Source organism: Morone saxatilis, unplaced genomic scaffold, assembly GCF_004916995.1.
Source record: "Morone saxatilis isolate NCDOM2014 unplaced genomic scaffold, NCSU_SB_2.0 Contig0, whole genome shotgun sequence".
Classification (NCBI taxonomy): domain Eukaryota; kingdom Metazoa; phylum Chordata; class Actinopteri; family Moronidae; genus Morone; species Morone saxatilis.
In genome coordinates, this window is record NW_023339650.1 from 5,493,162 (window position 1) to 5,509,744 (window position 16,583).

The 16,583-nt window shown below is 42.9% G+C and overlaps 2 protein-coding genes across 7 annotated transcripts in view; one reads left to right on the forward strand and one right to left on the reverse strand.

The window, feature by feature from the left end:
- The window catches only part of adarb2 (adenosine deaminase RNA specific B2 (inactive)), a gene marked incomplete in the record, with an annotated part of 170,743 nt that extends 162,579 nt beyond the window's left edge, over positions 1 to 8,164 (forward strand). Inside the window, 2 exon segments of the mRNA XM_035682212.1 lie at positions 5,725 to 5,906; positions 7,971 to 8,164. Of these exon segments, the coding sequence (XP_035538105.1) occupies positions 5,725 to 5,906; positions 7,971 to 8,147 (359 nt within the window).
- A 5,882-nt stretch (positions 8,165 to 14,046) lies between these two features.
- Positions 14,047 to 16,583, reverse strand: part of LOC118328819 (WD repeat-containing protein 37-like) — a 30,875-nt gene continuing 28,338 nt past the window's right edge. For all 6 annotated transcript variants that reach the window (XM_035662847.1, XM_035662909.1, XM_035663067.1 and 3 more), the window contains one exon: positions 14,047 to 16,507. In XM_035662847.1, the coding sequence (XP_035518740.1) occupies positions 16,376 to 16,507 (132 nt within the window). In that variant the 3' untranslated portion in view covers positions 14,047 to 16,375. The remainder of the gene's footprint in view (positions 16,508 to 16,583) is intronic.

Below are 16,583 nucleotides of genomic sequence, written 5' to 3' on the forward strand. Positions count from 1 at the left end.
AGCTCTGTCCATTATACATACTGTTAATGTGCTGGAAGCTTGGTGACATGTTGACTACTTGAGGGTACTTTATACAATGGGTAATGAGATTTTTCTCTGTGTTGGATTGGTCTGCAGGTCTTTCAGTCTCTCAAAGGTCAGAACTGTCAAGATGGAAATCTACTGATCACGCCAGTTCTATTGAAATTAACAGATTTTTGCCTGAAATGTTGTATTGGTGGATTTCCCTGATAAGTGATGAGAATATGGATGCCCATATTCTCATCAGGATTTATGTTATTTAACTCTTTTAAAGCATGATGGAAATACACCATGAATAGCCTGTAGCCTATCCAGCTCATTAAAAGCAACATTTAAATGAACTAAACCAGGAATTCACAGGTTGGTTTGCTTCCAGATTGTCTTGTAAAAGTAAATGACAGACTGTTCTATTCTTTAAACAGTGACATACTGTGTCATATGTATACAGTATCTATTTTCAGTGGTGCCTTCTAATAAATATGTCAGCTCCAGACCAAATGAATCACAACAGATCACACATGTAACCCCCCCCCCCCCCCNNACACACACACACACACCCCCGCACTCGCACTTAACAAACTCATGTACCCCTGCTTCTCCACAGTTACATTGTGCCAGCCAGACAAGCAACAGCTAAGAAGTTGTCTGGCACGCCTGCCTCCAGGGCTCCGCTGAGACCCGAGGCATTCGTTTGTAGTGAAGATGAATACTGGAAGAGGATCTGAATGACACCCAACTTGTAGAAACTGCAACAGCCATCACTTCAGATCTAGGCCAGTCAGAGTGGCTGAGCGACAGAGACACACAGCGATGCAGGGCACATTTTGTTGCAAGCATCGTTGACAAGAACAAAGACGATGACAATCACTTTCTATACGTACTACACACTTGGTGTCTATCATACTTGTAGCAGATTTCAAGTGTACTTCTTGAAGGGCATAGGAGCTCTTTGTGTTGCGGGCCTCTGCTCTGGGTAATTGGGTGCCATGAGGATGAATATTTTGTGAGGCCTGTCCTCATCAAGATTGATAATTGTACTGAATTGTCCTCTGGTGATGATAGCTGGGATGGATTTATCATTGAATCCTCCGACCGAGGCCTTCAGCGAGCATTTCTCATGATTTGTTCATTGACTTCTTGAATGGAGTCGTTTGACTTCGGATATTACAAGCTGCAGTTAACATTCGGAGAACTGTGGTCAGATATGATCCATTTGTTCATTATTCATACTTACTTATAATATTAAGTTATTATTAAACTCAAACTATAATAAACCTCACAGTAAGTACATAGTTTGTTTAATGACTGTAGCTATATAACTCAAGAATGATGCTGCTGAATGTCCTTCACACTGTTTCTTAGTGCTGAGGGTTCCTTGTGTTGGCAAATGATGTAGACATGCCCTTTACCTCCTGACATCCCCTTTACTCAAAACAAAGGTGGCCCCCTACGTCTCCTGCCCTCCCCCCTGACACATGATGTGTGTTTTCTGCGTGTGTGTCCACACGTCCCAGGCTGTCAGATCTTTGCACCTGCAGCACCTTCGAGTAGCTACAGTCTGTTGAAAGGTAGAAGGACGAGGGGAGGGAAGGGAGAGTAAGGAAGATGGACAGACAGTGGAGATGGCCCTACACCAAATCAATGTAATCACAGCCCTTATCAGACAGCCATTCAATCTGGAGGGAGCTCGGACAGAGAGAGAGAGAGAGAGAGAGAGAGAGAGAGAGACTGAGGGGAAGAGAGGGAGACGGCAAGGCAGGAAAGGAGGACAGAAAAAGAGAGCTTCAGTTGCATTCAGATGTCTGTGTGCGTCTCCCCCCGACACACACACACACCTCTTCTCATCTCCTCCTCCATCCTTTCATTGGCTCTGATGAGCTCCCCGGCTATTGTGTGTCCAGGGTTATTTAAAAGCAACACCCCTCGAGGAAATTCCCAGGGATCGCAGGGTCCGCTCTTATCGCAAACCGCCAAAGCAGCTCCACCTGAACCCCGAGGGCCAAACACATCGATGGACTGACTTGTCCTTCACTCTCGTCCTGCTGCTCACTTACACCGCAGCGCCAACCGAAACTGTGGCTCTGTCGTTTTGGGATAAGAAGAATTAGAACAACAGAACAACATTAATAATGGTTGTTTGCCACTTCTGTGGTTCATTTCACATTCACACAAGATGTTCCCAGTTGAGTCATTTTGCTCTGTTGTGTGAAATAAGTTTTATCTTGCTTCTAATATTTTTCTTTCAATATCAGCCTGCTACGTAGTCACGTTCATATACGCAGTCATTTCTAGTGCTTCCACTTTCAATAACAAATAATCTTCTTAGCTTATTAAGAATAAACCTGCCTTCTGTCCTTAGCTGAATAGTGATACTTGAAGAGCCTAATATCTTCTGAGGTGGTACGCAGTGTAAATGGTTTGAGAGACAGTGGTGTTGATAATATGTCCTTTTCTTTACACTTCCCTTTGCTTCTTTCTCACTGATTTTTGCCTTCTGACTCTTGCCCTAACTGGCAGCTTTGCGGTTACGTTTGTGCTGCCTGACTTTTTGTTTGCAGTGCTGACAAAGACCTCTTGCGTGGGTGGAGTTTTTTCAAGGGTGCATCCCCATTGGCTCAGGAGTTTTTGAGTGACAGCTCCATCCCCCGGACATTGTTCCGCCAGTGCAGAGAACGCGAGTTTTGGCAGACAAAACGTGTAGTGCAGAACAGACGACATAAGTGATCCATACTTTATTACACTTTATTAATCTTGTAGTGCATGACCAGTGCTGCTGTTTAGGGTACCTATGTGTGTTCGATATTTAAGGGACACAAAGGGATTTTATAGGATGTAATATTTACATTTACTTCCAAATTCAGCATGTATCAAGAAGGACTAGATATTTCCAGTCTAGTCCCATAAGGACTTACAGAAAAGGACAGTCAACCAGCACATGAGCACAACACCTGTTAAAAGTATCAGTTGTCCTTGTAGGACTGTGTTGGAGCTGCACACCTGTTAGGGAAGAAAGTAGCTGTATGTTGTATAAAGTGTATATAACTGTTTGCTCAAAGCGGTTGGGGTTAAATTGCCACATCCCAGCCTTTCTTATAAATGAGTTGCTGCCCTTCACACAGACACTGAAGACGTCCATCTGTTCACAGACCTGTTGCCTTATCACTCCACTGCTGCTCCATCCCCACAAGGGACATGTTTGAAAGCCCTGCAGTACTACAGTAATGCAAGATAGATGCAATGTGTACACATAAACACTCAAGCTTCAAGCCTCAGATATTAAGCCATGGGTGTACTGTACAGTTATAAATCCCATAACCAAAGGCTCTAATTCTGCCTCTTTCATGTCTGCCAAACACTTCCCTGAAGAGAAATTGATCAAGTCTTCAATGAGGGAAAAATCAAATTGGCTATTACAGAAACAGAGGAGTCAAGTCCATTGAAGGGATGAAATGAGCCATGAATGGAGCGAGAGAAAGGAAAAAGGCAGGATGGATAGGAGGGTCTATTGTTCAAAGAGGTGCGTCTCCACAAGAGAGAAGAGATGGGTAATAAGAGACTTGGAGGATTGTTACTGTGGCAGGCAATTCATTCCAGCTCCAAGGAGCTATAGAAAAGAAGGGCTGAGATTGGTGAATGGAAGAGTGAAGACGGGAAAATGAGTGTGGCAAGGAGAGAGATGATCTGCAGGCATGTATTGTGGTATTGTACATCAGGTATTGTACCATAACAAGCTGTCTGTCAGACGGTGAGATCAGAGGCAACTGTTGTTCACCCGTTTCACACAATCCGTCTGCTGATTTTCTATGAGGGTACCTTTAACATTGCATGATATAATAAATAACTGGGTTTGAAGTCAAGGTGAAATCCAAGACAGCAATTGCTTTGTGAAGACAGTTTTACAGATTTGGATATAATGTTCAAGCAGCACTTAACTGTCAGATTTTGTTAGCCCAGATGCGTCTTTGGCACTATGACACATATTGCACCCCGACTTTCCCTCTGTTGTAGTATTGTCAGCAATAAGCTAAAAAAGCACATCTGCGATAAAGCACAAAGTAACATGTTGTACTATAAATCAAAGTACACAGCATCAGACTATTTCAGCTTTAATAACACACAGGTCAGCAATTTGCTTCTTTTTTTATTCTTATGTATTCTAATATTAGCATATGGATATAACACTTTTTGGAAAATACGTTGTTATCTTTGGACAGAGCCAGTCTTTGTGCTAAGCAAAGTTAACCAGCTGCTAGCTAGTTTCATGCTTACGGTACAGACATGACAGTGGGATCAGGTTTCCTCATCTAACTCTTACAGGATGGACACACAGCACGGTGTGAGCAGTGTGTGGCGGCTGCAGTCAAAGGTGTACATGTTGCTGGTATGTCGATATGACGATGACCAGATCTTTTTCACTGTCTAATTTTCGCTGGGAACCGCTCTCGGAAAATATAGGCTTCTATCGTGAACAATGTCTGAGACGTGTGGCTCCTCTGACCTGTTAATGTGGGCGGCGAAGTAGAAAGCAAGACGTCCGGCGATGTACAGGCGCTGGAGATGCATGCAGAGTTTCCAGGGCTTCAGCAAGAGAGGACATATGTGTATTTCCCAAAACGCTGAACTATTCCAAATTTGTAGAAGTAAAAATAGTTTTACGGTTAATCACAAAAAACCTTCTATAACCTTTTACAGCTAACTTAAAATCTGGGACAACAGGTTTTTAGCCTATAGCTAACACTAATAAAAATGGAGGTTGCACTGGGAAACTTCCAGGTATGACGGCGTGAAGCAGGATGCCTCTTTACCACTGCTGGAAACTTCTGGGCAGGCTGATTTTCTCACTCCATCCCCAAGCATTATGTGGTTCAACATCTTCTACTGCTGCAGGCTGTACAGATCCACACTTTCCGAACCCAGGATATAGTGGGAAACTGGCTCCTATGAAACTGCGGCCTCTCAAGGACATTTTTGCCCTGAGCTCTCATTTGTTTCTCACCCCACTGTCAGCTCCGTTTCCACCACAGGCCCAGCACCTCTGCCAACACCTGTGTTCTCAAAGCAGACAGCTAATTCTCTACACAGAACCCAATGTGACTGGCACTCACCTCCACCTCTCTCGTTCTCTTTCCTCGACTGATCGCTTTGTGTGCTTTGCTAGCGAGGCTAATTATTTCAGAGAGCGAAGGTAGAGAGGGCGGGACAGAGAGACATACAGTCCAGTGTTGGGGAGGGTTCATCTTTGTGAGTGGAGATAATATTTACAGCATACATCGTGTGAGGCAAACACTGTTAACTGCAGGAACTCTAGAGCAGACAAGCACTCGTACAAAGGCAGGAGCACGCTCCTTCTATGCTCAATAGCCCTCCCGTTCTCACCTCCCTGCCTCTCTCTCTGAGGGTATATCAAAGCTTCACAGAAACAGCCGTGCAGTTTCAGGCCCAGGTTGACTTGGCTTTTTGCAGCACTGCAAAACTTGATGTCTGCCATTAGCCTCAGGGAGAGAGCGAGGGAAAGGTGAAGGAAGGTTAAATGAAACAACAAAGTGGAGGTTTGAAAGGAAAACGACACATTTTCACTTCTTGTCTCGGTATTACTCAAGTGTTACATTTTAAAATCCTTTTATGAAATGTTTTGCACAATAAAGCTCATTTGGAAATCAAGCATAAGTTCAACCTCTCTGCCCTGTGCTGTCTTCCCTGTAGGGCTGAGCAGTGCAGAGTATCAGCAGCCGGGGAAGGCCTCGTGTGTGAGTGTCAACTGGACGCTGGGTGACACACAGTTGGAGGTGGTCAACACGGCCACTGGACGGAGACGGGAATCAGGGACACCCTCACGTCTCTGCAAGCACACCCTGTTCACCCGCTGGAACAGACTGTACCGCAAGGTGAGGGCAAAAATAAATACATCTGGTCAGTGGCTGAACTGTATTTTAGGCACACAGACAGTGTTAGGTGCCTGGTAGTTGGCGCACTTCCAGGACTTGGATGAGCATTAAACTTCATTTGAATCGCAGGTACAAAACACGAGCAACAGAAAATAAGACTGTTAGAAGATATCATGTTCTTTGATTAAAAAGTTAAAGTTATTAGACTGTGTGCAAGAAAAACAAGCTCACACTTCTTTTTGCTAAGAGGCTTAAAATTGTGTTGTGCGCGCGAACTGAAGCAAACCTGATAAAACATTCAGCTATTTGAATTAGCTCAGATTCAGATTCAGGGTCAGTTTTGGATGAAACTGCGATGTGTTTAATCCCGACTGCAACAAAGAAGAATTCTGAATTTGCTAAAGCTCTGATTTACATATTTGACTGATCTTTCATCTACGGTTCATGGGTGTTGTAGTATTTACACCCAGCTGCCAGACCAAACTCAGAAGATTTCTCAGAAACAAAGAGCCAGTTTGCCTTTATTAGAGAGGTGACAGGAAATGAGGGAGATGCAGCAAAGATCCCAGGGATGCTGCGGTTCACGGTCGATGTCTAAACCCCTAAACAACGCCGCCCTCCAGGGACAAAGCTGAGATAATTAAAACACACTGGCCATTACACAGTGTTAAATTATCCAGCTCCGATGTCTTCATGTTGCGGAACACTGAGGGTATGATTAGAAGGAATGGGAATTTACAGATAAAGTTACAATTCTGCCAGAAGCAGCAGCTCCTCTCACTCTATAGAGGGTTTCTCATTGCAGACTCTCATGGTAGAAGAAGCACAGGTGTAACATTAATGATAGCTCTGTTCCATACAAGAATACCGGCATGCACAACGCCAAGGCACTGGCACAACTAAATGGATTACAGCCATTATTGATAGTACTAACTACACTGTGCTTTGCTTGTTATGACATGTTGAAATTTCCGCCGTTAAAAAGTCAGCTGCTAATTTAAATGTTAATTAAAAAACACCCTCCACAGTGTATCTTTTGCTTGCTGGAAAAATATTATGAAGTACTATTTAATTATTATGAGCCTGAACAATAGTCCCGTTTTTATATGAAGAAATGTCTGTTCCAACACTCGACTCCCTGTGCATGCTCCTCAACGGGAAAGCAAGAGGCATCCCTCAAATGTTGTCAGAAACAATACGCAATCCTTTACCATCAGGAATCACATGCAAGCAGTAACACATAAACACTGACTGCAGAGGTGCATGCCAACATCCACTCGGTGAAAAAGCACAGACACACGTGTTAAAGTCAGAGCGACAGAGCGCTGTGGCTGCAGGTGAACGCCCTGTGGACGATATGTGGAATTTCCTCTCTGCCATAGATACATTTGTTGGCCGGGCAGCATCTGCTGTCTATGCGGCTTATCAGAGACTGGCAGCTCGGATCTTTAACGTCAGCACGCAGACCTGCTGCACTTTCATTTGCATTCTGAAACTTTATGTAACAGACACTGCCTGCATCACCAAATGGCGGCCGTTAAAGCATAATGACTATGAAACCATAATTATTTGGAGGAGTACTCGAGGAGGCCCCCACCCTAAGTGCTCCCTGCGCGCCGTATATAAGGGCCACGCTAGAGCAGTCGCACTAATCTCCAAAAGAAACTTTTACTCTCTCCCTCTCTCTCTCCCCACTTGTCTCTCCGCCGATCTTCATTGTTTCCCCTCGCGACAATAGGAATGCGCAAAAAGCACAGAGAATGTTCAATTGCTTGTGAAATTTAAATGGGGAGATTACACAGCTGTTGAAGCCCCCCACCACCTCCCAACCCCACCCAAATGCATTTGTGCCGGCTCATTCGTTTTGTTTGGTCGCTCTTCTTCTTCACCCCCACCTCACAGAACCTTTAGCCCCTCTGCCCCGGCTTTATTCCTCTCTTTGTTTTCCCCTCCTATCTTCACGTCTGTCTCTATGTCGCTTTTATCTGACTGCCAATTGCTCTCTCTCCCTCTCTCTCTCTCTCCCTGTCTTTCCTCTTCTCTCTTGCTCGCTGGCCTCTTCAGTTGGGGATCCACGTGTCCGGCTCGGCGGACCGCCAGCTCATGTACTGCGAGGCCAAGATGGCGGCGCGTCCTTACCAGACAGTGAAGCAGCAGTGGTTCAGATCTCTGCAGGAAACGGGTCTCGGTACCTGGGTCAAGAAACCGCCCGAGCAGGAACAGTTCCTGCTGACGGTCTGAGGAAGTGTGTGTGTGTGTGAGTGAGATAAAGAGTGTGTGTTTGTTTAACCTTTATTTTTTTAGTGTAAGATGACTACATGCTCTTTACCAACATCCTGCTTCACACCTTCATAGCTGGAAGTTTGTCAGAGCAACCTCAAAACTCAAGGCTATCACCAACATGTGTGTGTGTCATCCACCCAATAGAAAAACGACAAGAGGAAGGTCAACTGGACGGACCCCGAAAAGAAAACAGACATAAAAGATGGTCTCTTTCTTTGACTTGCCCTTCTTTAAACGTACAAACACACACACACGTTTAAGCAAACACACACCTAAATGCCCCCCTCTTCGGCTGTCAAGGAAGGGTGGGGTAACCTTGAGCAGAATGAAAGGCAGCCGCTATCTTGTCATCAGCTATTTCCGGGCCCCAAGGCTCCCGCTGAGGAGCGGAGCCACGGGGGAGAGAGAGCGAGAGAGAGACAGAGAAAAAGAAAAAGAGAGAGTGAGAGAGGTCCACGTCCAATTACCAGCCCTGTCAGGGTGACGGGTGATAGAGGAAGAGGAAGGGAAGCGATGGGAAGAGTGAGAAAAAGAGAAGGACCAGCCCGCCTCACCTTCCCTCCCTCATTTCTGCCTTTGTCCTCCTCCTCTGACTCACCCTTTGACTCCTGACTTTCGTCTTCTTTAGTCTCCACCTCTCCCTCCTTGCCCTCTTTCCATTTTCTTCCCTCCTCCACCTCGCCTCCTCTTTGTCACTCTCTCCTCTTTGCTTGCGCCTACCCCTCCGCTCCCCCCTCCGCTCCCCCCTCTCCTGCCTTTCAAGCTCGGCGGAGGTTAACACGACATGACGACAGGTTAATACACTCTCATTTTTTCTCTCTCTCTCTCTCCCATCCTCACCCCACTGGGTAGAGAGAGGGAGAAGAATAGAGGCGAGGTACATAAACGCAGCCATTACAGCTTGCTTAAGTACAGGTGGAGGTGATGATGGAGGGAGGGGAGTAGCTTCCTGTGTTTCCCTCGCTTTCGAACTACATTTATTTCCTTTCTATTTCTGTCTCAGCTCGGTTTTCAGCCCGCCACGGCGTGTTTCTGTACATCTGAATCGAAGCTTGCTGCCAATGAGAGCGAGCTTCGGTTGTGACTCATTAGCGAGGCCTCGTTGACCTGATCGACTTGCGCTTTCGTTCTGTGGTCATGACCGCCCTGAAATTTAATAGTCGAGGTGGAGAAAAGTTTTGTAAGCTCACCCCTCACTGTCAGTGCTGTGATTTTATTTGTAAACGGCATTAAACTCACAACCTTCACATACGAATGATCACAAATCAGCGAGGTGAATCTCTGATGTACATTTGCACCTCACGCTATTGTTTATGTCTCTGAGTATTTCATGTAAACATACACACTGTGTGGGAATCCTTTATGCAGCTTAGTGTTCATACCCATTCTGATCCTGACTGTGTCGTTCTGTCATTGCTGTATTCTCTTCAAGGTTTTTTTTAGTCGAGGCATCCAAACCGCCATCAGCCTGGCTCAGTCAGCAGCAAAATCTAAGTAGTGAGAGTGACATCTAGTGGTGTTTTTCTGTTGTTGTTTCCCCTGTGCTGCTCCCACCGAGCCCCCTGCTCTGCCAGCATCCTGTGCTCCGGTCAGGGTACGCTATCAAATTAAACTGTCTCACCGTTGGAAGTGTAAGAATGAGACCTTCGGTGGAGATGAGGCTCTGACACACAGGCAGATTTACACAAGAGAGAACTTGACCCACATTATGACCAATTTTTACCCATTTAACAGGTCTTTAATAGGTCGAGGATATTGGCCAATCAGTAATGCTTCACAGCTGTCAATGTGATATTCTTTGTTTTAAAGATTTAAAGGTCCCCAAAACTTAAATGACTTAACCAAAAGTAAAAACAACATTCTTAGTAACTTATTCAGAGTTAGAGTAAAAAAATGTGGTGTGTTCATATTTGATTGACAGTGACCAGATTGGGATTCAAATGTTTGCTAAATTGTCATTGGTTCACTTAAGCACGCAACATTGCCTTTTTCTAAATGGAGCCTCCACCTACTTGAAGTCAGTAAAAAGAGCACAAATCCAGGAAGCTCTCATGTGAAATACCCAAAACTGCTCTAACTTTGCCAGAAAATATTCATGACTCTCAGTAAAAAGGTGATCGAGAAAACGGGGCCTTTAAATGATTTGTTTGAAGGTAGCGGAGTGTCCCAGCGTCTCCTCTAACACTGAGCAGGTATGGTCGGGTCTCCCTTTCAAAGATGACAGCACTAAAAATATTTTAGTATCTCATGTTTCATTGGAGTTTTTATGTCCCATGATGGTCTGCATGTCACTTTAAAGCTTTTTCATCACGACGAGAATACAATTCTGGGAGACATTTACTTTTTATGTCATGACAGTGACAAAATATAAAGATATTGCTCCAGTATATTATCTGCTAGTGGCATTAACCTTTTAGGGCCCCCTATTGACCACCACCTATATCAGCAGCTTTAATATGCACCCAGAGAACAACTTCTTTTTTGTTGGAATAGTATCTGGCCCCAGACTTTCTGCCTGTCACATAGTTTGTGCTAATCTAATTAAATGCAACTTTATTTAGAAAAATAAACAGCGTAATTTAAAATAATAATAAAAAAAGGAATTAAGGGCAACGAGAGAAGGAACAACAGGGCAACAACATTAGTTCATAAAGCCTAATTGACATACAATGAACCTGGGAATTCTGGGTCTCCTGGGGGTCTGAGGGTCTTGGCCTGTGGCAGCTTTAATAAAAAACATTGGACGTCAGTTTTCAGGGACTCATGTTGCCTGATTCTTTGTTTACACCTCAACCGAGCGCTGGAAATCCTGAATCTGCTTTACCATGGCAGCAAAGATCAGACTTTGTGTAAATCTTGTCTGTGTGTATCAAAACCGAGAGTCAGTGTTTGTCTTTCATCAACATGTGGTACAGATTGTTTACTGTCTGAGCGTCTGTCATCAGCCTTGATAACTTCAGACCTCACACGGTTTGTCAACAACAGGTAACAACACTGCTCACTGCTTCACACCACGTTTCATAACGGCTGCATTAGCCATGAAAACAGATTTGCAGATTTATTTTGAGAGATAATAAATATAAGGCATGTCTGACTGGCAATATTGTATCAAAGAGTGTACATATGTATAAAAGATGTTGACCAAGATGTGAAAGAGATCCTAAAATGTCTAATTATGATGTAAATTAAAGTATATGAAGAATTGCTGCTACGGTCTGTAAATTGCACTTCAGTAACAAATAAAAAGTGAATGTTTGTACTGTATATGTGAATAAAACCACAAAATCTTGTAATTTTACCTTGTCTTGATAGTTTTTTGATTAATCACCTTTTGATGTCAGTTAAATGTATTATATTGTATCTGAGCACTGATATGGAGCCATTCCCACGTTGACAGCCTCATGATCACCTTTCTTTAGCCAGCGCTGGCCCCTCCAGGAGCATCCAGACAAATATTAAAGAGGCCTCCCTCCTGCCTCTCCCAGGGGAAATCCATGGGGAAATGGTTATCTCTTTTAGGCTCGGTGGCAGGTGTCATACAGACCAGCCACCAAATTAGCCTGGAGGAAGAATGAAGCGAAGAAGAAGAGGGCGAGGGGGGATCGAGGTATGCCTCCTCAGCGCCATCCCCCCTCCCCCCTCCCCCCTAAGGCCATGGAGTCGACTGTGTGCTCTACAATAAACATCATAATTGACAATTTGCTCCAGTGGCTGGTCACGGCCAGCCGGCTGTAATCTAATGGATGCGGACAGAGAGGTAAGACTCCACAGAATATTCTCTCTCCCAGTGTCGGGCTGTTACTCAATGAAATCTAAGAGCCATAACGCTCTAAGTATGACACTATTTCAACATGTAGGCTCAGACTAACATACACTACTTACATAAGGATGATATCTGCTTTTATGAGTGGCCCAGCATCTTCAGTAAAAATAATCCAACAATGCTCCAACCTTTATTTTGGAACCAAATGGCCTCTGGGTGCAAAAGACAGTAAAAATGGTGTGAATTAAAGTATATTCACTCAATTACTGTATGTAAGTTCAAATACTGCATGTCTCTAATTGTACTTTAATGTTTCTACTTCACTATATTTCAGAGGGAGATTTCACCTCTAAACCTTGCATACGGTTTTATTTAAACATGCAATAACTGATTTTGGCCACGTGGGGGCAGCATAAAGAAGTTGTGAACCCAACATTGACCTATCAAGTTGATATAGTGAAGTTCGCAAACAGTTGCTTATTTATCCATCCAGCAGTTATGGAGCAACATGATCATTCATTGGGAGTCATGTTTGTGGCCACCCAATGTGTCTGCATGTGGTGCTGAGCAGGTTGAGGGAACCAAAAACAGTAAAGTTACAGCCACACAGCTAAACACTGAGCTCAAACTCTGCAAAGTTCTGTAAAGCCGAGGGGAGCTGCAGATTCATGTAACAGTTCTTTGTAGGTTCAGCGCTGCCAGCCACCCCATAATACATTACCAATATTCAATAAGGCCCTATTAAATGACATGAAAGGCCAAATGAGATTATTTCATACAAACGAGATTAGAGAAGAATTAAAACAGATTTGTGTAGCATTAGTTTTTTTTTATTTCCTACCCCATTAGATAAATCAGGACCCCACAGATTAATCTAGTGACCCATTGGGGGTTGGGACACTGGACTAAACTCTATCTGCGTAGTATTTACACTACTAATGCACTGCAATATCTGTACTCTTAATAATAGGGACGCACAATATGGACTTTTTTCAGCCGATATGATAACCGATAAATACCTGCTTCTCATGACCAATACCTATACAATATCCGATAATTTAGCTTTTTTCAATTTTAAATATAAGTTTATAACCTGTAGTTTTTACACACCTGAGGGTAATGAAGGTAAATAAAGTTTTAGGAAGCAAAGATAGATGATTAACGTTCCATAGCTCTGTTCATTATAACGTCACAAACAGACTTGGGGTTGGCTGTAATTAAATCATCCTGATAATTTATAATGTAAATGTCCCATTATCATCCAATAATTTATCTGTCCTGATGATTATCGTGCATCTCTACTTAATAATATATTATATATAAGATAGGTCATTTTTTATACATTTTGCTAATAATACTTCTACATGTAAGAGAGTGTTTCTGCTTTTACTTAAGGGTCAGAATAATATAGGCGTGTGTAAAAATAAAAAAGGTTTATAAGACATGAGCTACAATGGCATCACATCTACAGTGACAGCTTTTTTGACAGTTTTACAGACACTAGAAATTGGACTAATGTAATACACACACGTCCTGGAGTAAGAAATGGCAACATGCTGCTTCAAGAGTCTGATTAACTTAAACTTGTGTCTTTGGTAAAGATATTGGCAGTCAACAAACCAGAAAAAAACACCATTTTCCTGGAAGACAGCTGAATACAATAAAATGAACGATGGGCTGAATTCTATTTAGCTGCTTTGGTGTCAGGGTCCTGTGACAGAATGTTTAGTTTAGACACTATATCTAAAGTGAAACGTATTTAAATGTATTTTATTTATTGAACTTCACTGAAGTCTGCTATTACTACTGTATGCAATGGTGTCGCTGTCACATGGCATCCTTTTAACCTTAGCAACAAAACTTTACACAAACTAAAAATATTCAAAACAAAATAAATATGTTCCTGTTTGCACTCTAAAAATATTCCTACAATTTATGGTTCCTTGTCATTAACTCTAGACATTATTCCAAGCTACTGGATTAACATCCAGATGAAGTGTGATTTTTTAAAATGATACATTTTATTGAACTGAATAAAAGCGTGAGAGCGTAAAAAAGCGTTTGTGTTAAATAAGATGAAAAAGAGACACGAAAGCCAGGAAAAGGAATCACACGTTTTTATTGGAAAGTGTCAGAGAGCACGTACCCGTCACAATAAAGTATGCAAAGTAGATCACATAATGAAGTTTGAGGTGAATATGAGTCGCTACAATGAAGCGAAGCCTATCCACTTTTTTACCCCTCCAATCTGGCACACAATAATTTAATGTATCAATCCAAAATCATATTTCCTCCAAGTCAGAATTCATGTGGGGTGCAAATCGGACTTGCCTTTCTACCTGCAGATTAAAATGACATTGATATCAGTGGGCGCGAGATTGAATTCCCTGAATGAAGCAGGAATGAAAATCATATCTGCACTGTGCAGTGGAACACAATTAGTTATTTAACAAGCATTTGGAAAAGTGCATTGATGCTCAGATGGATAAGGCTAATGCACCATTTTCAATGCAATGGTAAGGCATTTAAATACGTTTATTACATTTTTAGGTTCATGCTACTTCAGATTCCATCCTGACTCTATTGTTGGTAGAAACAGCGGGAGAGTGTGTAGCCTGAAGCCAACTTTTGGGTAAGTTATGCATACCTATGTACACTGAGCTACATCTAACACCAGCCACACGAGTACATAAGATCATTTAATGGAATTTACAGCAATGAAATAAGTTAAACATCTGAAGATACAAACTACAGCATGACTTCATTTTAGGATATTGCACAACTGTAACACAGAGCCTCCTGGATTTCGTTCAAGCCCAATTCTAGTTATACTTCTCAAACTGAGAATCAGTGCGCATTTCAAGTCATATTCACTGATTTCCAAGACAGCAACGGGCTTCACTCTGAGCACCAGAAACAGAGAAGAGCTGAGTTATTGCTTCTGTATTTGGTATAAAGAGTGCCTCTCACAGACTGCAAAGCGCCATCTACAACAAAAGGTGCAAGAGGTCACACTATGGGTTCAATGCAAAGTGTAAACACGATAACTTCATATTGACAGGCTGTTACTGAAGCACAGAAAATAACCAGTAACCAACAAGTTCACTTGGGAATAACACATTACAGCAACACAGGGCTCTAGGTTGGCAACGGGCTGAAGAGGATTGGTCTGTATTTCACTGACGCAAGTAAATATGGGCGCATATTATGGCTAAAAGTACTGACACCTAAACCTGTAACACTAGATTATGATAACGCTGAACACATCCCATTCACAGACCTACAAGAGATTTGTGAACAACAGAAGTGCAGTTGTTTTCCCATTATTGCTATGCTCTTGACACTTTGCATTTTGACAGAGAGGCAGAATAGAGTAATACTTTTAAAAAGAAATCCTACTGTAAACATGGAACAAGGCAGAGTTACAGTATCATAAGTCTGAAATATTGACGAAACAAAAATCTGGAAGTCTGGAGGCTGGCTGTGAATTGAAAGCATCAAAGGTAACAGGCAAGGACTCAAACCTCAGTGAGTGAAAACGGTCACACAGGATACATTTTAAGACAACTGAAGGACCCCGCAGCCTGCATGCTGCACAGCTGATCTGGCAGGCCTCAATATGATATGTTTTGTTCCATGATAAGAAATATTCACTAAAAGGATAAAAACATTTCACAGAACAACGTTATCTCTGTCAAACTCCACCATCAAAGGGTAGACGACTGTAAGACACAGCAACAACCTGCAACACAGGTCACTTAATGAGGCCACGACATAATATATATACATAGCGTCTTTATATCATATTCTACAAACTCTGGCCTTTTAATTGTTCTCACACACCTTTACAAGTAACATTCGCAAAACGGGTTTATCTACATGCACGAGCAACCATTCAGCAGTAACTAAACAACAGTGATGTGAACAGCAGCCTGTGACTGTGGAGTCAAATATATATATATGTGTATATATATATATATATATACACACTTTAAAACAGAAAAGGCTAGGAGTAAAAGGACCAGTCTAGCCATGTCACAATTCACGATTCATGCTAAATAGGTGAAAGGGTCAAATACAGGAGATCAGCTCTGTGGCCTCGTACACACTTTGAAAATGTTGGAACCGTGTCCGTCACTTAACGCCGGGAGATGTTCCTGCAGGTTTCAACTGCGCAATAAATGAGTCATTCATCTGGGGGATGTGCTCCTGTCAATCCATGTGAACAGCTGCATCGTCAAAAGCAACACTAACTTTTTTTTCCCTCACACAATCCAGCAGCTGGAAATCAGTGACATGATGACTAAAATGCTTCACGGGGTAAACACTTCCAACATGCTAGCATGTGCGAGGCCACAGATTACAGTGTTTGTGTACCGCCTCCTTCTCTACTGTGTGTTTCTGTGTGTGTGCGGCAGTGGCATCACTTCTCCTGCAGGAGGGCGGGGATGTTGATGTTCCAGCCGATGGCCTGTCTGTCGAAGCCGCAGGTGAACAAGTTGCACGACTGGTTCTCTTCATTCCACGCTGTACAGCACACCATTCGTCTGTGACCCTGCACACACACACACACACACACACACACGCACACACGCACACACGCACACACACACACACACACAACACACACA